The sequence below is a fragment of the Fusarium solani genome (assembly GCF_023522795.1).
Source record: "Fusarium solani strain SB1 chromosome Unknown bctg00000003_1, whole genome shotgun sequence".
Lineage (NCBI taxonomy): Eukaryota > Fungi > Ascomycota > Sordariomycetes > Hypocreales > Nectriaceae > Fusarium > Fusarium solani.
In genome coordinates, this window is record NW_027072154.1 from 3662346 (window position 1) to 3688668 (window position 26323).

Here is a 26323-nt window from a genome sequence, read left to right on the forward strand (position 1 = left end):
CCAATTTCCTGTAATCCCATCTCTTGGTTTTGTAATATCCTGTCTCGGGTCGATGTTCATTCCCGATATCGTACCCCCCCTTTATTATTAGGCCGTCGTCGTACACTCCGAATACCCTCCCGTCTTCTCCAATTAAAACACTTTTGAGTTCAAGTCATTGCCTAGAAACTGAACAGACCGCTCCTCCTCTTACCCAGAGGATACACAATCAAGGCGCTCAGGAACAGACCGACACTGATTCCAATGGCGACTTGAATGACCTTGAACAAGACGTTGAACGCCGTTCCGTCTAGATTACCCAGCGAGTCGCTGCTGCCACTCGGGTTCTTGGTGATTTCATCGGCCGTAGTGATACTGGCTAGCAGAGAGCCACCCGCTGCAAGTCCAGATGGCACCTGGACGAAGATGGCAGGGAGCATAGCTGCGGCGGCAAGACTGTATCCGACCTTCCGGGGCTTCTCCTCGGGCTTCTGGGGGGACTGGGGTCGCGACTCGGGGTCGGACATTGAAGGCAGAGACCAAGTATCCGAGGTAAGCTTCTTCTTGGTGTACCTCGGCCGAACCCTGAGCTTCCACCAGTCGACAAAGTCCAACCAACCATTCTCAGCATGTCTTCCAAGTCTCGAGTACAGGTTCGCGAGGATACCAATGGCGAGGGCACCAAGCATGTTGGAGATCTGACCATTTCCACCAAAGTACTCGCTGCAGTAGCTGTTGACGCAGAAACCCGCCAAGGCCATGGCCGTCATGACGGGCGTCTGCTTCCACTTGGCTTGGTTGATGAGGCAGAGACACATGGCGAATCCGGGGACGAAGAGGAAATACCACTCCCGTCCGAGGGGGTCGCTGCACTGGGTCGAGCTCGTCGCGTTCTTGTCAATCATTCCGTACAGGGAGGCTCCGATGGTGATTCCATAGCCGAGGAACAGCGTGTAGATGAGTGCGTGCACCATGCGTACACTTCCGGCAACGATGTTGCCGCTCTGGAGTTCTAGCGAACTGCAGAGTACCATGTAACCTGGAAGAATCAAGGCGATACTGCTCTGGGCTAGAGCGCTGAAGCAGAATAGTTCGCCGTTGTTGATGGAACCAAAGGCTCGTCCGAGAAAGGACGTGACGACTGCGGCCGAAACCTCAAAGACATGGGCGTACAGCTCATTGCTAGGAGCCAGTACCAGTTGGAGGATTCCAACGATGGCGCCAAGGATGAATGCAATAGGCAAGTCGATGAAGCGTCCCTGGAAAGCAAAGGGAGCAACACAAGCCGAGGCAACGCCGTAGAGGAACACACGAAGCCAGATGTTGAACTTTGGTTTGTTCAGAATCACCTCGTCCAGACGCTTAGTGGCTTCTTCCACTCCGACCTTGTCGTGCACCACTTCCTTGTAGATGTTGTGCACGTCACGGAGACGTCCTAGGTCGATACCCTGAGGAACGCGGACGAGCTTGACCTCGGTGGTATGTGTCGTGCTATCGTCGAAGCTGATAATCATGCAGCCAGGTAGGTAAAGGAACTGGGCTTCAATCTCGAGGACTCGGGAGGACATGGTCATGTACTCCTCCAGTCTATGCGTCGGGGCGCCGTACATCATGAGTGCACGGCATAGCTTCAACAAGTAGCGGTGACGCTGGATGATGCCGGCAATGTGGATAGTGATACGAGCCTTGTCTCGCTTCTTGGGAGGCGGAGTCTGTTCTTTCTTGAGCTTTTCGGCCCACTGGTCAGAGATGTTTGTGGAAGCTGGGACTGCAAACATGGAAGACGACTTCATAAGCTCGGTCAAGGCAAGCGACGATGTGGAGCTGCGAGACTTGTGATAGTTGAACAGGCCACTCGAGGGTCGGGAGCGAGGTGGTGAGCGGAGAGGGATACCCATGGCTGAAGCAGGGCGTGAGGTTGGAGGTGAAGGATGAGGGGACATGAGAGGTGTTCCAGGTGTCTGAGGAGTGTTGAAGCCGCTGCTTGGAGCTCCTCGATCATCATGGTACAGCTTGAGAAGGGAGGAGAGAATGCCTCCACGATACTTGTCTGGTCGTGGGACATAGTCGTGAGCGTAGTTCTGCTCAAGAACAGGAGTTGCAGTCCCGGAGGCTTGTCCACTGGGTTGCTGATGAAACAAATCTCTCTTTCCTTTACGGCTGTGAGATCTGACCAGGTTCTCCGCATCGGTGTGGTGCTTGAAAGGCTCGGAGTCGTAGGTTATCCTCGGTACTCGTTGGCGCAAGGTGGAGTAGGTTCCTCCATCGTCGATAACTGTCGTCTTCTTTGGTATATCGTCCTCGTCACTCTCGTAGTCCTCAATCAGGGGTTGGGCCGACGGCACTTCGGTAAGGTCAACTGATCCACGCCTAGACCCCTGAGCCGAGTAGCTTCCCACTGACACGGCTAGTCGATCAGCTCTCTGGCGAGCATCAGTCATGGATCTGAGTTGCCGCTCGCTCGTCCGCGACTCTGCCAGATCGGCCATCTCACGATCCTGGGGGGCGTCATAGCTGGTGTTTCTCCTCAACGCTGGCCTCGGACGCTTCGGACCGGCGAGGTCTGGGGTTCCAGGGGAAAGCTTCTCCGCCTTGTCCTTCTCCTGCTGACGGCGCTTGTTCTCCTGCTCGGCGGACAATATCTTTGTGAGTGCAAGGCTTAGTTCGTAGGCGTCTGGGGCGTTGGGCGGTAGTTCTCCTGGGGCTAGCTTCGGGGACCCGGTAGGTGAGAAGACGACCTCATCCTCACGATGTCGACTAGCCCCGGCCTGGTCACTTCCTCCTCTGGCGAAGCTGTCATTGCTGGCGTGGAAGCCGACTCGCTTCTTCTCCTTGCGGACGGGGGTGGGGACCTCGCTCGGCCGAGCGCTCCCACTGCCGCTCCCGCTGCCGCTGCCGCTGTCGTTCTGTTCGGCCGACATGGGGGTGGACGAGTCAACGGCCGAATCGGTTGACACTTGGGATGAAAAGATAAAGGTGGGAAATAGTCAGGGTTTATTAATTGAACCCCGAGACGATCGTCTCTCAGCGTTGGCTGCTAAGAAACTAAAGGAAGAAGGATTCATGGCCGTCGATCGACGGGGGAGACCCTTTTTCTCTTCTCTTGTTGGGCGCGTCGAGCTCCCTACTCTGGATGGATCTTTGGGCTCGCCCCGGAGCGAGAGGAGCAAAAATGGAGCCTCTTCTGGGTGGTTCCTGGGGGCAAAAAAAACTTGAAAATAAAGCCAGCAAGCCTGTCCTGTTGGGCAAGGTGTGTGATAAGGACCTTTGTGGGTCGCCGAGAGAGGCTCCGACAGGTAGCATACCTGCTTTGGTGGAGGGCATTGATGTGATGCAATGATATAAGAGGTATGTATGTATGATAATGATGTGCTTCGCCTCCCGTCTGATGAACCTGGCCCGTCCTGCTGTCGTTATCGGACGCGTGGGCTGGTGTTTAGGTTGGCTTCGTAATGCATTGGCGATCTCGGCGTGGTGTTTTGGCCCGGTTAATTGAGTCACCCTGCTCCCAAGCCGCGAAGTCTCTCTTCCCTCTATGACTGCTCGGCCGAAACTTGCCTGATGAACATGATTTTGCTTTTCTTACACTCTCTCGCTTCGGCTGGCACCAGGTGAGTCTCGTCCGTTCTTGGGTCCCGTCCTGTCTCATCATGGCTGGTCCCTGCCTCTAGATTGGCCCGGATAAAGTCAAAAACCTGCAGTTTTTATCATGACGGGCTCGGATTACCCATTCTGGGAGGGGGTACACGCAAGAGATGAGGAAAATCTTGCCCTCTCCCAGCCAGTTGGTACTGCAAGATCCGGGCCCTGGCCTGCCCTGATCCCCTGGGCTTCCAGCGGGCTTCTTCCGCCGCCAACCAACCCATCCAACAGCGGCTTCAGCGCCACGTGCGGACCGCGACGGCGTCCGCCTCGGCCGCGAACTGCCCTGTGCTCCAGGGGACGGGAAGTGCTGGTTGCTGCAGCCCTGCAGCGATCAACAGGGTGATGGGTGCCCTGAGACAATGCGACACGCACTCAAGATTTGTCGTCAACACCAGCGAGATGCACGGCTGGCAGTTGATCGGCATTGTTGGTTTCCTAGATTGATGTGACGGGACGTGCATCCTGACGTGCAGTCGCGGATACTGGTATCTTTTTCTCGGCGCTCAGATGATGCAATGGTGTCCGGACTTCCGCTTTAGAATTCCTGCCCTGACGTCTCGTCTCGTCTCGTCTCGTATTCGAGAGCTGTGGGCAGGTTTTCTGTTGTTTTAACGCGTAATGACAAGCTCACCAGCTCTTTGCATATCAACCGGCGGACATGACAGCTCTTGAGTTGATCCCCCTGCAGACCCATATCTCGGTTTTCCCAATTCTCCCTTGTTCCCGTTTTTTTATCATCACATGCCAAAGCTTAGTGTGAGAGATGGAGGCTCTTGGTGAAGGGGCCAAGAGCAGGGGACGGTAGATTGATTGAGGCTGTACAGAGGAGACGGAGTAGCTCTATCCGGGACCGGCCGTTCCGGAGCATCCACTTCCGGTGCCCAATAGCTCGGAGATGGAGGCATCTAAGCTCGAGCTAGCACAGAAGCTATCATGTTCTAGATAATGTCGTCGTTGCCTGGGTGGCTATTCTTGGAAAGAGATTTTGTCGTCTCAAGAGTGTATCGAGTATAGTGCGGGCCGTTAGGGAGGAGACTCCTTCGCTGGAGCCCTCTGGATCGAGGCACAGATAGAGAGTGAGTAAGCAAGAAACAAAAATGGAAACCTTTGACTTTTTTTTACTGGGTCCTCGTCTCGCGACTATTGATATCAACAACCTATCGATGATCAAGGTGAGCTGGAGACAAGAGTCATTCAACGCCACACCACACCGAGACAGGACGGGAGATAGACGCCCAGCGATAAGCGCGCCCGCTACCGCTTGACTCCTTAACTAGTTACTATTTACGCACATCCATACCTGCCCGGCAGATCTCAACAATCTCCCGTCGTCGTAATCGCCCCATCTTCGGCATAAACAACGCACTACGAGCACACACACAATCATGGCTTCACCTACCAAGAGATCCCAGGGGTCCGTGGCTATACTCCCCGACCGCATCGTTCCTATGCGCGTCATCGTCTGCGGCGTGCATCGCACAGGCACGCTGAGTAGGTTTCACCGTCCGCTCACCGAATCACGCAATGCCCGGGGGTGTTACAAAGGGGTGTGCGATGGATGTGTGGCAGCCCATACGTCTTCCTTGCATGGATAAACCAGTGTGTGGCAGCCAGGAAGAGAACAGCAGAGATCTGAGCTGACTCGTTTCGGATCCGCAGGCATTCGCAGCGCCCTGTGGCAGCTGGGCTTCCACGACTGCTACCACATGCACTCGATGATCCAGGACACATCGCAGGCCCCGGAATGGGTCCGGGCGTTTGAGGCAAAGTATGCCGGCCGGGGCACCTTTACCCGTGCCGACTATGACCGCCTGCTCGGCGACTGCCAGGCCGTGTGCGATGCGCCCGCCGCGTTCCTCGGCGCCGAGCTCGCGGAGGCCTACCCGGAGGCCAAGGTGGTCATCCTGAACCGCGACCCGGAGGAGTGGTACGACAGTGTGCTCAACAGCATTTATCTCATGACCAAGCCGCAGGGTTTGGGCCTGACGCTGTCCATGATCTACTCCCTCATGTTTGATACCAGTCTGCGCAACATGGCTGGCTATAGTAAGGCTCTGAGGCAGTATGTGCTAAAGTACGATCACGGTGAGGAGAAGGACAAGGCTCTGGCATGGTACAAGGCGCAGTACGATGAATTCCGTGAGCGCATCCCCGCCGAGCGCCGCATCGAGTATACCATCACGGACGGATGGGCACCCCTATGCGAGCATCTGGGCGTCCCTATCCCCATGATCGAGGACCCAGAGACGGGCAAGATGGTGGAGGCGCCGTTCCCCCGCCTCAACGACCGCGAGATGTTCCGCGAGAACAGCAAGAGGATGATAAAGAAGAGCAGGGCGAGGGCTAACGATAACTTGCTCTCGGCGGTGGGGAGGCTGGCGCTGGTGGGCGTCGCGGGGTACGCCGGGTATCTTGCGTGGAGGACCCGACTCGGCGGACGAGTCTAGCTGGGGCTTAGTTGGAGTTCCCAACTTCCCCGGGCTCGCAAAGGATCCGTGCAGCCGCTCGAGTCAAGGCTGTAACGAGTCAAGGCTGAGTATAATCAGGGAAAGCCTGCGGGGAAGCCTAGATGTTTTGAGCAAGTCGCATGGTCATCTAGAGGTAGTGTAAGATAGGCTTGTATATTCATCTCTACTCGGTACTTGATCAACTGGGAGTCATGTCATCAGCGTTGCAATACCATAAATCTTGTACCACGCAATCTCCACAGCCTGACGATTCCTTCTTCGCAAAAAGATGGACTGACCGCCGGCAAAAGGAGCCAGGGTAAGTGCCGGAACATGGAATGCGAGATGCATAGGCATGGGCAAGGGCCCTGGATGAAGAAATCCGACATCATCAACTCTCTGCAATCTTGGAGAAGGGAACAAAGCAAGATGGGAGACCAGAACCCCCCACGTCTCTGGGCAGCACGTGAGGAGCCCCGGCTGCAGTGGCCCGTGGCGTCTGGCTCTTGTCCCATGGCCACGGGCCTCGGTCTGTTCGGAAGCCCATCCATCACATCGAGGACGCAGGTGTGGTCGATCATATCACATGGCTGAAGATGGCATTTTCTGGCATTCTTCCATCAATGGGAGTTCTTCAATTCATCTCGCGAGATCTGATCTGTGTTCAATTCGAGAAGCTGGGAAGAAAAGTGTGGCGAGTGTCGCGTCGCCATTATCGTAAGTTACCTCCAAGTACCTAACTCTTCAAGTATCTGAACCCCCCACGCTCTTCTCAATCAACAAATTCACCCTTCCCAGCAGTTTTTGCTTCCTTCTTCCATGCCTGGTATCAAGTCCGGTGCAGGCAGAGAGACCACCCATGCGCCCCGAGCTAGTCTTCTCCCCCCTTTACCTCTCAAGTTACACACAAGCCCCAAGGCCAGGAAGCGAAGCAAGCTGGGCGTGCCAATTCAGGGCTGTCATTGGTCGACCAGAGGAGCTGACGCTCTGCGCGTCCACATTCTCCAGGCGCTGGCTGGGAGAAGAAGACGTGGGGGTCCCTCCCCCAGCATGACCTTGCCTGATATACGCGCTCTCTGTTTGGTCAATTAGGGAAAATGGGCGTCGGTCCATTGGACGCCTAGGGGACGGCGGGCTCTGGGTCCGGGGGGCGCCTATAGAGTTGCGTTGCGTCGACAATGACCAGTTTCGGAACTTGGAGGGTGAGAGCCTTGATCAGGAGACGTCGCTCTCGGACGGTACCTGCTTCTGTCGTGCTGATCATGATTGTTGGTGGAGGGCGCCGTCAGTCTCTGAAGGCTGCCTGTCAAGCCTCCTTCTTACGCAAGTCAGACAGTCGGGCTCAGCTTTGTGTAACCATTGGCATGTCTGCGTCCGCACTCCTATCGTTCTGGGCACTCTCACGAGGTCATCCGCGTGCTTGTACATCCTTTGTTTACGGCTTACACGCACACATACGAGAATCGTCCCCGACATTTGTGGGCTCATTGTCGACAACTGGTACCCCCACTGGAGACTCCATCGGGCGGTCTGCCCAGTCCTCTCTTTCCTCTTCGCGCGCGTGCTGGTCTTCGGGCGAGCAGGTCTGGCGATTCCCGGTGCGGCCCGGAGGCACTCGGCCGGAGGACGGCGTGGCCTTTTGACTCTGCCTCCCCCGCTTGACCCAGGCATCCGGTGGCTTTCCTGGTGATCAGAGCTAACCCCCACGCCAAAGGTCCCCCTGTCTGCGCCTGCTGGCTCGTGTGAGCGTCCATCTGCCGAGTTGACACCGCTTAGACCAAGGCTTGGACTCTGGCTAAGCAAAGCCTCATGACGAAGGCCGCCTTTCCAACTCCGTCCTCTCTCCAAGGGCCGCCCTGGTCCTGCGGTGGACATAAAAGAGCAGCTGACGTCCTTTTGTTTGCCGAGATTTCCTTATCATACCATCTTGTTTATTACCCTGTCTTGCCTGTCTCCGCTAAGCATCTGTTGTTGCGTATAAGACGACGACATCCCCCCATCCATATACAACATCACATCTCACTTCAGACTTCATGCCTGCTACACTCCTCACATCTCCCACCATGGGTTCTCCAAAAGCTCCTCAACTACGACTCGGCGACGGCGTCTACGTCCCCACCCTCGCCTTCTTCACCCCCGACGACGAGGTCGACTCCCCAGCCCTGGAGAAGCACATCATCAAGCTCCTCGAAGCAGGAGTCGCTGGCATCGTCGTCCACGGCTCCAACGGCGAGTGTGCTCACCTTTCACACTCTGAGCGGTCCGCCATCATCCGCGTCGCCAGGGATACCATCCTCCACGAGTCCACCGGCGCTCGCATCCCCCTCATCGCCGGATGCGGCGCCCAGAGCACCAAGGAGACGACCCAGCTGTGCGAGGACGCTGGCAAGGCGGGCGCCACTCATGCCCTGGTTCTCCCTCCCAGCTACTACGGCGGCTTGCTCCCCGACGACCTCGTTGTGCAGCACTTTTATGACGTGGCCGACAAGAGCCCTATCCCTCTTCTCGTGTACAACTTCCCCGGCGCCGCTGCCGGCCGCGATCTCTCCTCCGACACCATCCTCAGCATCGCCAAGCACCCCAACGTGGTGGGCGTCAAGCTGACGTGCGGCAACACTGGCAAGCTTGCCCGCATCGTGGCCGACTGCCCCGAGGGCTTCTTCGTTGGCGGCGGCAGCGCAGACTTCATCCTCCAGGGTCACGCGGTGGGTGCCAACGGCACCATCTCGGGCCTCGCGAACCTGTGCCCCCGCGCATGCGTGCGAATCATGGAGCTCGCCGATGAAGGGCGCTGGAAGGAGGCCCGACAGCTGCAGGCGCAGGTGGCCAAGGCCGACTGGACGGCCATCAAGACGGGCTTCGTGGGCGTCAAGGCGGCGCTGGGCCACTACTTTGGCTACGGGGGCGAGCCTCGAAGACCCTGTGTGGCGCCGTCGCAGAAGGAGCTGGACGTGATCGCCCGAGGGTTTCAAGAAGTCATGGAGCTGGAGCCGACGCTTTGATTTGATTTGATATCAAGAAAAGTCTTAATGACGGAGTTGCATCGGATTAGCGATGATGATACCTAGATCAAGCACAAGATGGTGTTGTGGCGTTGGGCATGGGCACATGCATACATACATACACAGCCATGGGATCGATCATCTGGCCCAGCTGTTGTACATTTTATTACGAGCGATATTTCTTTAATAGTCTTTTGGAATGAATTTGGAAATGATATTCAATTGATGACTTCTTTACTCTTCAAGAGCTGTCTGTCTTGCTGCAAACTTGCCACACCCAATGTCAATATCTGCACCTCGGACTTCGGGACTTGGTTTTTCGTAACTCCTTTTTTTCTGGGGGAGGCGGAAAAGACGACGCATGATTCTCCACGTTTAGACGCAGACGCAAGCAATAAAACCCCGACAATGGATGTGAGAGCGGCACAGTCAAGTCACGACCCCAGCGGCTGTGCAACCAACATTGAGTGGCTGGGCCCATGATCAGCAGACAAGGCACGCATCAGGTTGCCTCTTTTGGAGGAGCAAGTTGAAAGTCAAACCGGGAACGGCCGGCAAAGAGAGCGAAAAGAACGCACGAGGCCCGGCGTCGGACGTTTCATTTCAACTCCTCGCAGCTCCATTGAGAGAATCGGTTGACGATGATGACGGGGGGAGGAGCATCGTGGAGAACCCCGCATGTAGTGCAGAACAGGGATCCCTTGGAGGAATGGGTCTGGACAATTATGTAAACTGGGGCGAAGAACGGACAAGTCAGAGGCGAGGGATTCGTAATTCTACGCTGGGGCAAAATCTTGGGGACTGGAGAGTGATTTTTTCATGTTCCCCCACGGCAGAGAGAATACAAGGGGTTGAAGCATCTTGAGATGGTGATCCTGGACGCGGATCTCTGCGTCGGAGAGTTGTAGAACAAAACAGGCTTGAAAAAGAGGTGATAGATGATGACGGCAAATGGAAGAATCAGCCTCAATTTACAAGGATTAAACAAAAAGAAGGAGTGTCAGCTGGCCTCGGTCTTGGCACATTGGGGGCAGTAAAAAAGAAAAGTGCAGGAAAACCGGTATTGATTGATTTTTTGAGGCTGACCCTCTCTTCTTTCGGTCTCGGGAATAGGCAATCGTCGGCATCTGAGTGTTGGGGGAGAGAAGAGGAGAAAAGTGTGGAGAAGGACAGAAAAAGGTGGAGAAGTGGAGATTTTGATGGACTTGGGACGTGGGGGTTCATCTTCAAGTTTCTAAATGTCTCGGACGGATTGAGGCTTTTGTAATTGATCATCGTGAGGGTAACAGTACCTGACTATCAGTTTTTGCACTAGCTAACTAGTCTACAGCTCCGCCGCGTCCAGGTTGCGGATCAGATCATAGTAAAACTTGACAATGTCCAGATGCGAGTCCATCCTCACCCTCTCGTCCACCGTGTGGATGTTTTCCGAACCACGTTGTCTGGATGGCGTCCAACGGTAAATGTGTGGCGAAAGGTCTGCAAGTCCGTTAGAATTTTTATGGTCAAAACATGCATGAACTGAAAACTCACTCAGGTAATGTCTTGTGTCGGTGTTGCCAGTCATTACCTCGCCAACGGGGACTACTCTTCCACCGTCAAAGGCAAAGGTGTGCTGGATCGTTCCGGAAAAGATGTCCCAGACTGGCCCGCTTGTAGGTGACACGGGCGTGATGTCAAACTTTTCTGCTGCTTTTACGACGAGACGGCCGTCATAGTCTCCAACTGGAGCGGCGTTGCTACCAAAGAGAGCCTGGTACTCTTTGTCGTCTGCGTACGCCTCCACACTGAGGTTGTACTTTTTCACCACGCCCGAAATGCTCTCGATGAAACGGTGCTGCACCTTGGCGATGCTGTCCTGAGGGGCGATTCGGTAGTTTACCCCAAGAGTGACAAGTTCGGGGAGGGCGTTGATCTTTTGCCCACCCTGGATAATGTCGACCGCCTGCGTCGTCTGGATGAGGAACCTAGCCGTGGGGTTCACGCTAATCAGCTCCGAAGTGAGCCTGTCGAGATCGCCCCTTTTAAGCAGGTCATTGAGCTTGGGCTCGGCGTCAGGCGAGTACCTAGCTGTACAGACAAGGTGGTTGTACACTGGACTGCCCTCGAGAACCCTCGGCTCGTATGGGTTAGCTTCGAGTGCTGAGATGATCTCTGCGGCGATGCCGATGCCTGTGTGTGGCTGGGGGATGGAGCTGTGACCGCCCTTGGTGTGTAGCTCTGCCCAGATGTCGATGTGGCCCTTTTCCATTACTGCTGGGAGAATGTAGAGTGTGTTGTCGATGAGCTGGATGCCTGAGCCGCCCTCGTCAAGAATGAGAGCGATGCTGTTGTCTCCATACCGTTCTGTGAGGAAATCGCCGATCTTGCCTGCGCCGCGGTACCCGGAGCACTCTTCGTCAAAACCAAAGGCCAGAAGGAGGGTACGCTTTGGCTTCCATTTGGTCTCTGTGAGGAGCGTTTCAATTGCCGAGAGAAGAGCAGTCAGACTGTTCTTATCATCTGATGAACCACGGCCCCAGAGCCATTCGCCGTCAAAGTAGGCGTCAAAAGGCGGGTGAGTCCATGTTGACGGGTCAGGAACGGGGACAACGTCTTGATGAGCTGCGAGAAGGTAGGGCTTCAGAGTCGAGTCGCTTCCTGCGAGCGTGTAAACCAAGCCGAATCTATTGACTTTTTCAAGCTTGGCGTGCTTGTGGCTGGTAACTGATTAGTTACTGGGCTTGAAAGCAAAGAGCACCACTCACATTGCTGGATACGTCTTTGCCAACACATGATGCAAGTCGTAAAACGGCGCCCACCGCTCATCTTTGTCAAAGTCACCCAGGTCATCGTAGCAGATTGACGGAACCCGCACAACGGCCTGGTGCCTCTTGACCTGCCTCAGCAGAGCATCGTGAGACGAAAACAGACTATCGGCCGAGGGAAGTCCGTCACGGGTGGGGTTGAGCACGGGAGGGAGATCACACTGAAAGCCGCCTCCCAAGGGTTTCTGGACATTGGCGCCAATTGGAGTCAGGACAAGGGCAGAGGCGCCAGCGACGGTCGCCAGCGCGGTAAGAGATTTCATCACCATGGTTGCGTACCACTCTGGAGGGTTGATTGAAGTGAAGGAGTATGATTGTCTCTCGGAGATATAGAAGAGGCTGGTGGGGGGACAGTTCGTTGCCAATAGTGGAAATGTATTGCGACATGGCCGAGCCGGAGCCGGAGCTCGACCGTTTGGCCCGATACGGAATCCGTTTTGATGTCTCGGGGTGCAGATGTGGATGCCGTTGATAGGCGAGGACAAGAGGGTTGATTGGTGGGTGCATCTTGGCCGCTGATGGTCGACTAAAGTACATGCTAGTTGAAAGAACATTGCCATCCTTTCGCGTATTGCAATATCCCCGGTTGTCATTTCCGGGCGTGATGCCGTTCTTCAGTGTCTTCCATTAGTCCCTCCTGTCATCTATCACCAACAACCAATGCCATCCACCCATCCCTTTCCCTCCCACACGATCAAGTTCAACTCCAACCTCCCTCGCACAATGTCAGATGGGTATCGCGTGCAATCAATGTAGAAAACAAAAGTAAAATCCTCTGGTTGGATACCACAGCTGCTCACAACTCGGTCAGATTGAGGTTTCCAGGCGCGTACCCAAACACGGCCTGCGCCAGCTCTCGAAGCTTGCGAATGCATCTGCGGTCGCCGTCGTGGTGCTTGATGATGGATGGCTTGTCCAGAGCGTCTAAATTCTCTAGGTGGTAGTACGACTCAAGCTTGCACAGACTCTCGCACGCAGCCCTCTTGGACTTCCACTCGATGGGCAAAAGGCCCGGAGTCTCCTCGGCCAGGTCGAGATAGTGCTTGAAGCCGGCCATGTCCTTGTTCCAATCCCGATAAAAAATGTCGAGGCGAGTTGTTGGCCGTCCCTTGATATCCTGCATGCGAAGGCGGAACGAGTCGATCAGGTAGCCGTAGACCTCTGCATCGGGCATGTAGTGAAGCCAGTTGACGTTTGGATAGCCGTACCCAGAGCCCCCCGCTGGAACCTCAGGTGCTGGCCACGAGATGTCTTTTGGATGAGGACGGCTTAAGTTCCTGTAGCGAGGCGTTGCGACTGGGCCATGAGGGGGTGGGACAGGAAGCTCGGGTAATAGGACGGGGGCCTGACGCGCCATGGTAGCGGGAGGACTGTACATAGTAGGCCGGAGTCTCGGGGTGAAGATGGGCATAATAGTGTCGGGATCAGGAGGTGGTTCGCAGATGTTGGGATTCGCATAGCCGCCGTAGGGCGTGAACCCTCGCTCCTGGCCGTGTTGCCACCAGCACTCTTTGGTACAGTAGATACTGCGCTCGCCGAGATGGTCTCTAAACCTCTCTCCGACTGGAACGATGCAGCCAGCACCGCATTTTTGGCACCAAGTGTAGATGCTCTCGAGGGCTCCTTGGCTGGTCCGGTTCGGCAGGGAGAGCATGATGGGGAGATGTTGTCGATGGGTGAGAAGAAAAAGAAGAGTGCAAATAGAAGATCCAAGGCAAACGGTTTTCGGTGTTTCTGTTGTTGACTGCGTTTATCAGAGATGTGAAGCGAAGATACAATCAAGTTGGTGTTGGTTTTGTATGAGGGAGAAGAAAAGGAGGGCGAATGGGTTGTTCTTATTGTTGGTAACAATGGTAGCAAACTACCCTTGTTTATGTTCTAAAACATGATGCTAAATAGATAATTCACCCTGATGCAGTCGTAAATCCAATTTTCCCAAAGTGAATAGACTAAAAACATGATAATAGAGCTCATCCTTCCATTGTGCATAAACCTCAGATGCAGCTCTAAACCCTCAATCAGCCAGTTTTCCTTTCTCAATGTCCTCAATTCTCTTTTCCAAGCCAAGCCTCAAATGCAGAAAATTGAGCGACGTTGTTTCGTTTCCCGCAAAACCCCTTGAGGGCTACGGCATGCTCCTTTACCCAGCGTCGTTGGAGGTTGATCTTGGGCCCACTGTCGAGGAGAGGGCCTAGCTCCCATGATAGCTTGGACGTGCAAATAGGGCAGAGGTATGGAGGTATATGGCTCTGTTGTCTGGTGCTGGAGACGCCTTGCATGATGCAAGCGTAGTAGGTGCAGTGTTCCATGCCGAAGCAGTAGCCTAATCCACGGGAGACGGCAAAAGCGACACGGGCAAGCCACACGCCGGCCAGTTCGTCAACGGCTTTTGGCTCGGGAGCTTTCTTGTATGCTTCAATCGCAGCGGGGAGCGCAGAAATGGACTTGGGTGGTTCGTCGGACTCGAGAGGCTCGTCGTTGGACATCTTAAGTCGCTTCGCCGTCTGGATTTCTTCCTCTTGAGCAATCAAGCCATCAGCGTAAGCCTTGCAGTGACTAGCAGGCCACATGTGCTCCCGATCAATGTCTTGCATATCGTCTAGGTCAGGATGTAGGCGGAACGTGGACACGAGGACGATCCGGGAGGCACCATATGCTTTCGTGACGGTAAAGTTGTTATTCTCGTCATCGTTGAGGTCGTATAAATCAAAGTCAACCAGAAGGACAGTTGCGTGTGCTTTGGGAGGCATCCTGTTCAAGACAGCGTTTAGAAGATCGGGCGCGTGGACCTGCATTCGCGAGACGCCGTCTTTTCCTGGTCGGTATCTGATGAAGAAGATGTCGCGGACTGTTGGGACCTCTAGGCCGATGTACTTCTGTCCCTCCTTTGGCGGCTTACCCTTGTACGGGCGCCACTTGAGCTGCATCCGAGACTGCTGGATAGTCATGGGATGGTAGAACGCCGCGAGGTAGTCGTTCAGGTCCTTCAACTGAACCGATGACGCCGTCCACTTTGGCAACTCAGGAGTAGTGTCTGACTCGGGGACGATAGGCTTACCCCAAGAATCGCCATCTTCTCCAACAGGTTCGCTAAAGATGGGTGGAGGAAGAACAAAGATCTTGCTTCTGTCTTCGTCGACTTCGTTTCTCGTGTATCCGCGCCATACCTTGCAGCTCTGGTGATACAACGGCGTATCGTGGTTGAGCTGGGTCAAAAAGTCGGATGGCAGCACCAAAGGGCCAGGAAAAGTCTCCTCATCCATCATGGCATCCTCAGGTATCGGGAACGTGTCTCTTCTCCTCTTACCAGAGGTAGAAGCTGCGAGAAGACGTCTATCGAGGGAGGGTCTCTTGAAGCCGACTCGGTCCGCGATGGTGGTACAGTCGGTGTAAAGCGACTCATGCGAACAAGGTGCCATCTGTCTAGAAATGATGCTTTGTTTTTTGCTTTGACGCAGCAACGTTTAAAGAGACATGTATGCACGAGTAAAGTTGATGTAAAAGTCAAAGAGTGTGGAGGACGTTGGGGGTCTTTATTTCTTTGTTCACAACAAAGGTACGTATGTAATCAATGTGGCACGAAACATTCATTGGCAGGTTTCCTGAAGACGCTTAGACGGGAATTCGCTTGGAGAAACGGGAAGAGAGCAAACAAGCCGGGTGTCAGGGGTGTAGGTAGATGCGTTTGCATTCACTGAGTTGGCGGTTGATATACGTACAGTGATATGCTTACAGTGCATTTATTGTTTACACTGTCATGCAAGAAAGACGCTTTCAATACGGGTGGTCGGCGTTTTAATGTAGGCGGTTGCGCTGTTGAAGCCACCACACTCACCTTGGATTATACTCAGCCGTCACCTCGCACATTTCAGGTCTTGGATGAAGATGTGATGCCGTCGGAAAAGCTATAGAGTAGATAAGGCATGATCTATATCTGTACATAACGAGTCTTTATGTAAACTATATCGCTATCCGAAATCTTCAATCAGGCCCAGTTGGCGTGGGACTTTGGGGATAGTCTCGATTCGCGTCGGCCGTTGGCACTGCCAACCAGGTGAACAACGAGATTTCAGAAGAGCGCCTAAAAGCCCCATTGTAACCGAGAAATACTTCCTCACTCTGTTACCTCATCTTCTACCTCAGATCAATATCACTTTTCTCATCACCTTGCACATCATGCAGCGCTCAACTCAAAGGCTCGACGTCACTGCAACTATAGAAGAAGAAAAACCCTTCCTGATGGCTGAATATATACTTCAACTCAACTTTGCGAATCTCCTCACCTATATATCCAGCATCACTCCTCTACGCGATCTCGGGTCTCTTCTTCAAGCCTCTGCATCAGACGCAGCACTGGTATGCCAACCTACTATTGGCGAGCTTTGGTGCCTGCTCTGAACTTGATGGTTCTTCATTTACCCGTCACCAGCGCGCATCGACCTTCTCGCCCTACGGGCTGCTTCGTGTGCCTCCTTGATTTACCCAAGTTCGATTTTTCGGCGCGTCCACCTCTTGAACAAGAGACACCCCCCCTTCTCCGACCTGAAAGAAGCTTCTCAGATATAATATCTCGAGCTTCTCGTCTTTGTGGCTTTCTTCACACCCCTTGTCGTCGTCTTCTGGGCCGGAACAGCTTCGAAGCCTTGCCAATATCGCTGGCATATTTCTTCCTGCCCTATCCCCTTCCCGGTGATTTGCCTCCCAGTCGCCATGTCAACAGGATGCTGTCTTTTTACTCCTTCCCACAAGATATCCAACATATGGTCTTCTCTGAGCTGGCCCAGTCCAGAGACTTAGCCTCCTTCGCATGCGTCAACAAGCACTGGCAAGAATTCTTCGAAGCCAAGACATTCCGACACCTGATCATCAGCCAATACGACATTGAAGACTTCGACATTATCGTCCGAGGTGCCAGAAGAAGTTGTGTCAAGCATCTCTGGCTCCGAATCCTGCTACCAAAGCATCTCTGGGTGTGGCGCAAGGAGGAAGAGGATGCGCACGTTCTCTGGAAAGCCGACAGGGTCTTTACCACATCAATATTCGACCTTTGGGACGCCCTCGAAAATTGGGATGCTGGTATCCATGATGGGAACTCGGGCTTTACCTTTGAGCTGAGTGCTCATTCCCCGAGCGACAGGGGCAAACATGTGCGGGACGACTTATTTGAAAGAGACGTCGATATGTACCAGGAGTACCTGGAAACCAACTCTGTCGAGGCGTATAAATCATCTGGAGATGTTTACGCGCCTTATTCGAAGGCTTACCGGGGACTTGGCGGTATGTTTGGGACGCAGATGTGGGATCGAACCGTGGCAGACTTGTTCGGATGGAAGCCACTCGAGTTCAACCTTCACGAGCAAGAGGACATGTCCCCGATTCGAGAAGACGAAGCGCCAGAACTCCCAAGTGTCTCCGTCATCAACAAGTTCTTGATCCGTCGGTCGCAGTTTCGACAAATCTCACCGGCCTCACTCGTCGAAACATTGTCGAGCCTGCCGCACCTTGAGCAACTTGTCATTGAACGGTGGCGGTGCGTGGATGCTCGAGAGGAGACGCTTTGGTGCCAGATGGCCAAGACATTCATCTTGGACTTGCCGACGTCGGTCAAGACATTGTCTTTATACGAAGACAAAGCCAAAATCTTCCATGGGTGGTCATCTAGGGACGTCATCACCGTCGGCTTGGCAAAGCATCTACGTAACTACGGCAGACACCTCGAGAATATCTCCGTCTCGTTCCTCATCGACGCCAAGGACTTTTTCCAGCCATTCTGGACTTCGCAGACCGAGTGCACCACCACTTGGGAGAACTTGAAGACCCTGTCGCTCACCTCCCGGATCCTCAAGTCATCTTCGAGAAGCCGAGTCAACGGACTCCTCTGCGCGGCAGCCAACGCAGCCATGAAGATGCCAAAGCTGCAACTGCTGGAGCTCTGGAGTGGAGACGAAGGGATAGCCTCCGCGTTTCGATATCGTGTTAAGGACACCGTCACAGAGGTTACCTGGCTCAGCACTCACATCACCAAAGTCGACCAGAAAGTGATCAATGCCTGGACCAGCGTGGCCGTGGCAGAGGGGCGACCCGACGTCAGGGTATCGATAGGCAAGCTTGATCCCGACAAGATCATCTCTGCTGGAACTGTCTTGCGGCATCTATATCTAAGAGAGCAGATCCTACACCCTGTTTCAGGATACAGGATTGCCTGGGAACAGAAGAAGCAGAGCTGAGCCGGATTTTGGAGGACATTGTATATGCATATAGGACTGGATTGGGTGAGAGTGATATTCGATGTATACTAGCAAGCGAATGACTTTGATACCCGGCATAAATGCCACTGAAATAAACCTCTTGAACGACACTATTCTCTAGACTTGTCACAAGCGTCGGATTGCCCTCATCATACCAGTGATAGAGCGTTGAACCTTCGCTCTGTCTTCCATTTCTCACTTGTCTCCAAGCCATTAATCCTTCAAGCCTGGGAAGACTGCACTGAGCCAAACTGAAAGAGCTAGGCACAAGTATATTGTTATGGAAAGCGAGCATAAAACACAGGGTTGGGAGAAGATGGTTGATGGATCATGTTGGTATAATAATGTTTGGCAAGAATAATGCAATGAGGCACAATCCTCGTTATTCATCGGCTCTTAAGACTCGACAGGTCTGCTCTCCTATAAGAATGTAATGACAATTCCGCCATAAGCAATGCGCCAAACACCTGCATCTGATGCCTACTTTTAATCTTTACACATATTCTTCCCGAGAATCTCCGCCAGAGTGCGAGACATCGCTGTTCCTGGACTTCTCCTGACCGCCGCCAGCAACGCTCATGCGACGGAAATAAGACTCGTCCCTCTGCTCTCGTGTGATGTAGCCAGGAGGAGTCCACTGAGAGCTGTTCCAAGGCTTGAGATGGTCTTGGCCGTACATGAGATCGACGTTCTCCAGACTGAGCATCCGCGATTCGTAGAGGAAGAACCAGACAATAACCGCAGCAGCCAGGTTTGTTCCGCAAAAGACAAAACCATAGGCGTATTTAATTCCATCCACGGCAAGAGGAGTAAGGAACGCAATCATGACTGTGGGAAGTGGTTAGGATAACGTCAGACAACACAGACCGCTGAGACTTACAGTTTCCAAGCCAGTTGCTAGCAGTAGCAAGAGAAGCTTGCTTCGCACGAGTGCGCAGAGGGAAAGATTCGCCAATAACGACCCAAGCAATGGGACCCCATGTACCCGCAAAAGAAGCGATGAACATGCACGACGCGACGATCATGACGATGCCCACGGTGCGGTTCGACGCGGGATCAATGGCAGTTCCAACGCTAGCAAAGATCAGGAGCCAGGCGGACTGCCAAAGAGCACCAATGAACAAGGGCCAGCGTCTTCCATACTTCTCCACCACGTAGAGGCCGTAAAAGGTCATGACAACGTTGACAGCGCCAAGGATCAGCTGCGTCAAGATGGAGTCAATGCCAAGAGACTTGAAAATCGTGGCACCAAAGTAGAAGAAGTAGTTGACACCAGTCCATTGCTGCAGGAAATGGATCGCAATGCCGAGAAAGGTGCGGTAGACGAGCTTGGGGATCTCGGTCTTGGGCACGAAGCATTCAGCCCAGCTTCCTTGGCCAGCCTTGCGCTCTTGGTCGAGAATCTTTCGCATCTCATTGAGGTCATCCTCTACGAGCTTGTTGTTGGGGTCGTTCTTCATGCCACGGAGGCGGGCCATTGAGGTTCGAGCGGTGGTCCAGTCGCCTCGAGACGCCAGCCATCTAGGGGACTCGGGGACGCAGAGGATACCGATTCCGAGGGGGAGCGAGAAAGCAATTCCGAGGCCAATGACGATTCTCCAAGAGGCGTCGGAATCACCAATGTGCTGAACGCCGTAGTTGATGATGTTGGCGACGAGAATACCGATAGTAATCATGAGCTGATACGAGGCGACGACGGCTCCTCGAATCTCACGGGGAGAGCACTCGGACTGGAACATGGGGACGCCGACCGAGAGGTTGCCGACACCGAGACCGGCGGTAAAGCGACCCATCATCATATGAACCCAAGAGTTCATCGCCGTTATCTGGATGACATTACCAATGATGAACACGATGACTCCGAAAGTCAAGCTCTTCCGTCGACCCCACCAATCCGCCGTGCTATAGTGGTGTAAGTTGTTGTCAGCCATCCAGGGGGGACAAGACCTACTAGGCACCAGAGAGAGAACCAAGTAGACATCCGATGCTCATAAGAGAGACGACTAGGGACTGGATGATAGGCACCCATTTCTTGTCATCCGCTGGTCCTTGGGCGAATCGGTTGATGAAATCCTCAAAGAGGAGCATTCCAGAAATCTGGCCGGTATCGTATCCGAAGAGGAAGCCGCCGATAGATGTGACGACACCCAAAAGGATGGACTCGGCACCGCAGTCGGCGCCGTTGACTTTGATGGACCTGGAGAACAATGCCGTTAGCCATGCCCAGGCAAGACAGGCGGGACAGAACCTACTTTGTGCCCAACATTGTATCCAACGTGTCTCGGCTGATGTCTTGGGAGAAGGAATAAGACTAGATGAATATCTGGTTCCAAATTCCAGAAGATGGAGGCGGGAGAGCGGGTCTATTAATACCAAGACCGAAAACACGTCTGCCTCAAGACATGCGAGTGGAGAGTGTATCACAGACCCGGGGGCACAAAGTTTAGGCACGCCTGCCCCAGCTCCATGCTTGCCTGCCCCCGTTGCAAAAGTCGGCGAGGCCGACTAGTAGCTGCCAAAGTTGGTCGTGACCGAACATCACTTGCTAAACTTGGCAGTCGTCATGGGGGAAGGCATCTCCTCCATGGTCGTGTCAGGCGCAGATCTCCAAGAACTGGAATAGGTCACCGCAGCAGGAAGGAGTGCGGAACGGAGGTCCAAGTGACTGTTGGCCCTCTAACGGAGACGAGAAAGGGCCGATGTCAGTGGCGCCGGAGAAGCTTGGGGGGAAGCCGGCTCTGGGGTTTGCTCCACGGAGGAGTCTTGGACAGCAGTTGTAAAGGCGGGCGGTCCCTTGTGCAGGGGCCGTCAAGGAGGCATGATTGGACCTCAGGTTTATTGGCTTCTCCTCAATGGAGGCAGTGGATGCTGGGGTTTCTGGGGCCAAGCCAACGTCGTTCGTTGTGTGGGAACTGGAAGGTTCAGCTTGCGCAGGAGATCTTGGGTGCGAGTGGCAGCGATGATGTCATACTTAAGCTTAAAGCCCGATACCCGTCGTCATGTTAAGCGACAGAGATTTCGGTGACGGCATCGCCTCGGTGCCATTTCCGCACAAGCCATGTCGATCTGGAATGGAAGCCGGGCATTGTTTCTTTGTCTGTTCTTGCGAGTCACGAGGGCCGTCAGTCGAGGTGGTGTGCATTCGTCCTTGACCGCACGCGAGAGAATCTGGGGATTGTTGCTTTTGGCCAAGCAATTTAGCTGGCCGTTGAACACCTTTGTCCAAGACACGAGTCTCGGCATTACAAGTGGATTACGGTGAAGGTCTCTTGGCTTTTCTGGAGGTGCCGACATGGATTGATCTTCAACGCGCTGTGACGCGAGACAGTATTGCACAGGCAGATCATTCCCCCTCACATAGTCAGCGTCCATTCACATCCATCATTAGAAGAATATGCCGATGAACTGCTTCTCAAGCTGACAAGAAACAGTCAACAATGGCCGGGCTCCGAGACATGAAAAAACTGGGCATTTGCGTCACCTCCGACGTCCCAACGGCCCACCCGGGGCCGTGGAGAGGCCGGCCGTTACTCGGAGCTTTATGCCTGTCGCTGGAGAACAGAACAGCTCCGGTGCAAAAAACGGCCCGTTTGCCCTCGAGAATAAAATATCGCATGCCCCTATTTTTCTCCCAGCTTCCCCGGGCGAATCAATGCGGATCCGGAGCAAGGCACAGGGAGTGATTGCGGCTCTGGTTGGCGATGGCCTCACACGGCGCCCGCAAAACTCAAACGTGACGCGATGCGGACATCTGGGGACTCCATACTCACTCCATATCAACGCAGGAAAAGGCGGAGATGAGGCTTGTGAAACAGCAGATGGTCCACTGGCAAGTGAACGGGCCTCTGCAGGCGGTCGTAATTCGGTGCGATAGAGGTCGTTTGCAGCTTGCAGGCGACATGGTTGGCAAACGACATATCTCGGCGTGCTGAGGATCGTGCATGTTCAGCCTATGCTGTCTCATAAGAGTTGGGAAGCCCAGTTGATATCGGTGTGCAAGGCGTCCCTGTCTCTCGACAAGACGTCCAGTAATTGCTGCTCAGTCAAGGTTTCAAGTTTGGTTTGTCGAGTTCTCATCCGCGAAGTCTTGAAACTCCGCACCGAGTCCTGAAGCTCTCGGCCTACTCCCGAGCCATAGCCCCAGGTTTACCAACCCATGGTGTTGAGAGTGTGCTGAGGCTCTGATCAACCAGTCGGGTTGAAGAGTTGATTATTCGAGTACTCGCTAAGACGTGTCGAGCTCCATGCCGCCATTGCCTTTTCTTATCCTCCATAGTTGTTATGCTGGACAAGGCGCTGCTTCTAAAAAGCCACTCGCCAAATTGACATGCCGCAAGCGAAAGTAGCGCTCAGTATTCCCCATTGAAGAATTCATGATTGGACAAGCAGCTCGGCTTGCGTATCGAGTATCTGCAGATCCTGTCGGTAGCCGTGTCAGACGTGGCTGTCACCACGGGAACCCAACCCAGCAGTATGAACGCCGAAATTTGACATAGGACATTGGCCATAGATGCGATCATAAACGAAGCTGTGAGCACGGGGGAGTCTCGGCATCAGTTAGGACATTCTCCTTGCGACAGAGTGTGCAAGTCCAGGTCTGAGATCCCAATCTTGGCGTTGAACCGACAAGGGCTCGTGCTCGGCCTTTCATTATTCCGCTCACCGAGAATAGCTTTCACCTCACATCGCAACTATTAGCAACCATCAAAGAATGTTGACCATAATATCTCTACCTTTTTTAGTTTGTCGAGTTCTTGATGCTTCTGCTTCGCTCTTTGGACTATCTTAGCCCAATAGCACTCACTTGGAATATGATATCGCATTTTTGCTTCGAGGATTCATCTCCAACATGAGACATCATAATAGTGCAATCCAGCTTTAGCTTCGGCCTCACCGGGAAATGTACACCGAGCCATGGTCCTGACATCCTGGCGTCGAGGCTTGTTTCTCCCTTCAGTCATGGCATCAGCATTATCGCGGGCAATTGAGTCACCGTAATCTCCCTCTAGCCCATCAATTCTCTAGAACAAGCTCTCTTAGATCAATCGCGGCGTTTCATCCATCTAGCCATCATGATCTTCGATTGCGGCACCTGCCAGAGGATGTTCCCTGCGGGATCCAAGGCTCGGGACCAGCATTGCCAAGCGACAGGCCATTCACCCCCAGCATTTGAGTGTGATACGTGTTGCTTCTACTTTGACGACGAGCATGATCGACGCGACCACATGGATCTGGAGAACCACTGGGTCCCAGATGCTCCCGAATGCAGCTTGTGTTACTTCAGGGCGCCAACGGTACAAGAGGTCAAGCATCATGAGTTTGGGCACCACTTCTACTGCGGCGAGTGCAATCGTGAATTCCAAAACTTGAACAACATCCGCCAGGTGAACCAGCCTTTCTCGTGAATCAGACAGACGCCAATGCTAATGTTTCCAGCACCTGAAATCACGACGGCATCAGGGTCCTGGGGTCACCTGCCCATTCTGCGAAGTCTCGTATGGCACGGCCACGGGCTTGGTCTATCATCTTGAAGGCGGTTCTTGCCCCCGAGCTCCCTTGAATCGCGACAAGATGTATCGAGTGATCCGAGAGCGCGATCCCAATGGTGTCATCTCAATCAAGGCTCTTGAGTGGTACGGCGACAGGATCTTTGAGGTCAACCCAACAGACGCGTGGAACTCCCAATGCCAAGCATTCGAATGCTATCTCTGCCATCGGTTATTCAGCAGCCTCTACGGGCTGAGAAGTCACTTGGCATCACCAAAGCACCAGCAGAAACTATATCATTGCCCATCTCAAGTTTGCCGCAAGGAGTTTGTCACCTTGGCCGCACTCATCAACCATCTCGAGAGCGAAACGTGCAGATTTATGCGCTTCCAGCAGGTACAGACAAACATCAAGAATATCGTGTCATCAAACAGGATCATCGAGTTCGAGTTCCGGCCCATTTGAGGCCGGAACATGTTGACAAGTTGGAACAGGCTGCCATGTTCGACCAAAACACCATGTAGCTTAGAAATTTGTCCCATCACTAATTACCATTTCCCGGAATTTGAACCGCAGATTTCTAATCAACTGCAAAATGACATTGCTTTGCCCGGTCGCCAGGCCCCAAGTATCTAGCCTTACGGATGTTCCCCCCGCGAGCGCGATGTTGGATCTCGAGCCGTGTCACTTGGTGCGCAAGACCACATTCACCACAAATTCCGTGCCTCTCTAGAGACATATGGATCTCCCAAAAAGCCTCGAGGACTGGGAATTACTACCCAGGTATCGAGGAGTCCATGGGCTCGGTGCTTCCTTCCTTCTGGGTTTGTATGCAGCCAGGCTTCGGGAGTTGCTACTCATCACGTGCTCTCCTCCCTCTCATCTTCTGCACCTGCCCGCCTTTCCTCTGCCATCTCCTCTTCTCCTTAAGCCTCTCTCTGCCTCATCTTATACGTTGTTACAGCTACTGTTCGCCTACATCCTCAAGTACTGTCCGTTCCGTCAAGATGGTCTTCTTTTGTGGAACTTGCTAGAGGCAGTTCCCTGCCGGATGGCACGCCCGAGAGCAGCACTGCGAGGCCACAGGACACGACGCGCCAGAGTTCGAGTGCGAGATGTGTGACCGTTACTTTGATGATGACGAGGATCGCAAAGAACACGAGATCAACAACCACCTCTACTGCTCTGATTGCGAGCGCGAGTTTTCTAACTGGAACAACATGCAGCAGGTTTGTTCGCCCCCCGACTTGTCCTGAAACCATAGACCTGACAGCACCAGCATCTCAGGTCGTCTCGACATCGTCGCCATGATGATCGGCAAGGTGTTGTCTGCCCCTTCTGCAGAGCCAACTACCGAACTGCGACTGGTGTGACCCATCACCTTGAGCGCGGTTGCTGCCCGAGAGCACCCCTTGATCGAGATCAACTCTACCGGGAAATCAGACGGCGTGACCCAAACGGCTACATTTCAAACAAGTTTCTCGAATGGCATGGGACGACTACCTACGAAGCGACGCAACTCGCCTGGAACCCACGGTATCGGCAGTACGAGTGCTACCTTTGTCACACCTTGTTTCGGCACTTGTCGAGTCTCAACCAACACCTTGAATCCCCGCGGCATCAACAGAACCTGTACCACTGCCCAAACCGGTCATGTTTCAAGGAGTTTACGACGTTGGCGGGCCTGATCAATCATTTGGAGAGCGAAAGCTGCAGCTTCATGCGTTTTGAGGCGGTGCAGAATGGCATCCGAGGATTGGTCTCTTCGAACCGACTGATTGCGTTCTGATTGTTAGGAGTGGATGGCTTCATGGCATCTTTAAGAGGTTTGGGGAAGTCATTGAGGTCTGTAATAGTAATGCCGAGGCATAGAGTGGACGTTCAGTGGATGCATCGTCATGTATATGTGCTGAGGTTATAGCAGGGATATCCAATTCATGTTCAGCAGTTCACACTTAGACTGGAGTCCAAATTCTGTCTTGTGAAGCTAAACCCCGCGGGATATCAACTACGGAATAATAAGACCCATGCCATTGCCGTACAAATGCCGTAATTGACGCATGACCACCACACATTAGTCGCCGAACACTTTTATCTATAACCCGACAACTAAGAAGCCGGGGGGTCCGGCCTGACAACGTTGCACTGGCAAGAGACAGAAAATGGAGACATGTTAATCGAGTCAATGAGACCCAGTTCTCTCACAACTAGACTAGTTCTCATACACCGGCAGGGTTGCAGTTTCGAGTCAAGAATTTGCCATGAATGGGTCAATAGTCGGAATTAGCCGGACGCTGTGGGCTGTTGAATCTCCTTTCTCTGGATGTGGCGAATGACGACACCGCGGTGACAAACAACTTGAGTCGTAGCAAAAGGGGTCAGAACACTTCGAGTTCTCCTTGTTGTCGACTTGAATCAAGCTCTCCGGTCCGCTGTTTCTGAGAGCCAAAACGGGTATTGATCTGAGCGACAAAGACATTCAAGGAATGATCTCATCGGCGACCAAACTTGACTACGAATTGACTTTGGCGCCGTCTCCGGCAGAAGATTCTAGCGCCCGCGTGCCACAACGGAGGGAGTTTCACAAGGATAGCTTGGGTTGCGGTAGAGGGAGTGGCAGTTGGGTTTCGCAGCCGAGTGAATAAGGTTGTGATTACTTGGAGACGAAACGTAATGGGTTGCTTGGTTCAGAACGATTCAAAGCTAAT

General features: G+C 53.6%; 9 protein-coding genes across 9 annotated transcripts; 4 read left to right on the forward strand and 5 right to left on the reverse strand.

Annotated features, from left to right (window-relative positions):
• Positions 1 to 161: 161 nt before the first annotated feature.
• MRS44_006722 (uncharacterized protein) lies at positions 162 to 2900 on the reverse strand (the record flags this gene model as incomplete). Its single annotated transcript, XM_046270069.2, has 1 exon — positions 162 to 2900. The coding sequence occupies one exon, from the start codon at positions 2898 to 2900 to the stop codon at positions 162 to 164; it is 2739 nt and encodes a 912-aa protein (XP_046139663.2).
• A 2109-nt stretch (positions 2901 to 5009) lies between these two features.
• On the forward strand, positions 5010 to 6071 carry MRS44_006723 (uncharacterized protein; the record flags this gene model as incomplete). Its single annotated transcript, XM_046274533.2, has 2 exons — positions 5010 to 5115; positions 5284 to 6071. 2 exons carry the CDS (start codon positions 5010 to 5012, stop codon positions 6069 to 6071), a joined length of 894 nt encoding a protein of 297 aa, XP_046139662.2.
• A 2063-nt stretch (positions 6072 to 8134) lies between these two features.
• On the forward strand, positions 8135 to 9073 carry MRS44_006724 (uncharacterized protein; the record flags this gene model as incomplete). Its single annotated transcript, XM_046270022.2, has 1 exon — positions 8135 to 9073. The coding sequence occupies one exon, from the start codon at positions 8135 to 8137 to the stop codon at positions 9071 to 9073; it is 939 nt and encodes a 312-aa protein (XP_046139660.2).
• A 1324-nt stretch (positions 9074 to 10397) lies between these two features.
• Positions 10398 to 12149, reverse strand: MRS44_006725 (uncharacterized protein; the record flags this gene model as incomplete). Its single annotated transcript, XM_046278110.2, has 3 exons — positions 10398 to 10552; positions 10607 to 11772; positions 11821 to 12149. The coding sequence occupies 3 exons, from the start codon at positions 12147 to 12149 to the stop codon at positions 10398 to 10400; spliced, it is 1650 nt and encodes a 549-aa protein (XP_046139659.2).
• Positions 12150 to 12676: 527 nt separating this feature from the next.
• Positions 12677 to 13534, reverse strand: MRS44_006726 (uncharacterized protein; the record flags this gene model as incomplete). Its single annotated transcript, XM_046274532.2, has 1 exon — positions 12677 to 13534. The coding sequence occupies one exon, from the start codon at positions 13532 to 13534 to the stop codon at positions 12677 to 12679; it is 858 nt and encodes a 285-aa protein (XP_046139658.2).
• A 391-nt stretch (positions 13535 to 13925) lies between these two features.
• Positions 13926 to 15143, reverse strand: MRS44_006727 (uncharacterized protein; the record flags this gene model as incomplete). The annotated part of the gene is made up of 1 exon (XM_046273323.2): positions 13926 to 15143. One exon carries the CDS (start codon positions 15141 to 15143, stop codon positions 13926 to 13928), a length of 1218 nt encoding a protein of 405 aa, XP_046139657.2.
• A 913-nt stretch (positions 15144 to 16056) lies between these two features.
• On the forward strand, positions 16057 to 18107 carry MRS44_006728 (uncharacterized protein; the record flags this gene model as incomplete). The annotated part of the gene is made up of 2 exons (XM_046280488.2): positions 16057 to 16236; positions 16368 to 18107. The coding sequence occupies 2 exons, from the start codon at positions 16057 to 16059 to the stop codon at positions 18105 to 18107; spliced, it is 1920 nt and encodes a 639-aa protein (XP_046139656.2).
• A 514-nt stretch (positions 18108 to 18621) lies between these two features.
• On the reverse strand, positions 18622 to 20394 carry MRS44_006729 (uncharacterized protein; the record flags this gene model as incomplete). The annotated part of the gene is made up of 4 exons (XM_046269899.2): positions 18622 to 18956; positions 19009 to 20030; positions 20080 to 20325; positions 20381 to 20394. 4 exons carry the CDS (start codon positions 20392 to 20394, stop codon positions 18622 to 18624), a joined length of 1617 nt encoding a protein of 538 aa, XP_046139655.1.
• A 2806-nt stretch (positions 20395 to 23200) lies between these two features.
• Positions 23201 to 24988, forward strand: MRS44_006730 (uncharacterized protein; the record flags this gene model as incomplete). The annotated part of the gene is made up of 4 exons (XM_046274531.2): positions 23201 to 23512; positions 23565 to 24011; positions 24656 to 24848; positions 24903 to 24988. 4 exons carry the CDS (start codon positions 23201 to 23203, stop codon positions 24986 to 24988), a joined length of 1038 nt encoding a protein of 345 aa, XP_046139654.2.
• Positions 24989 to 26323: the final 1335 nt, after the last annotated feature.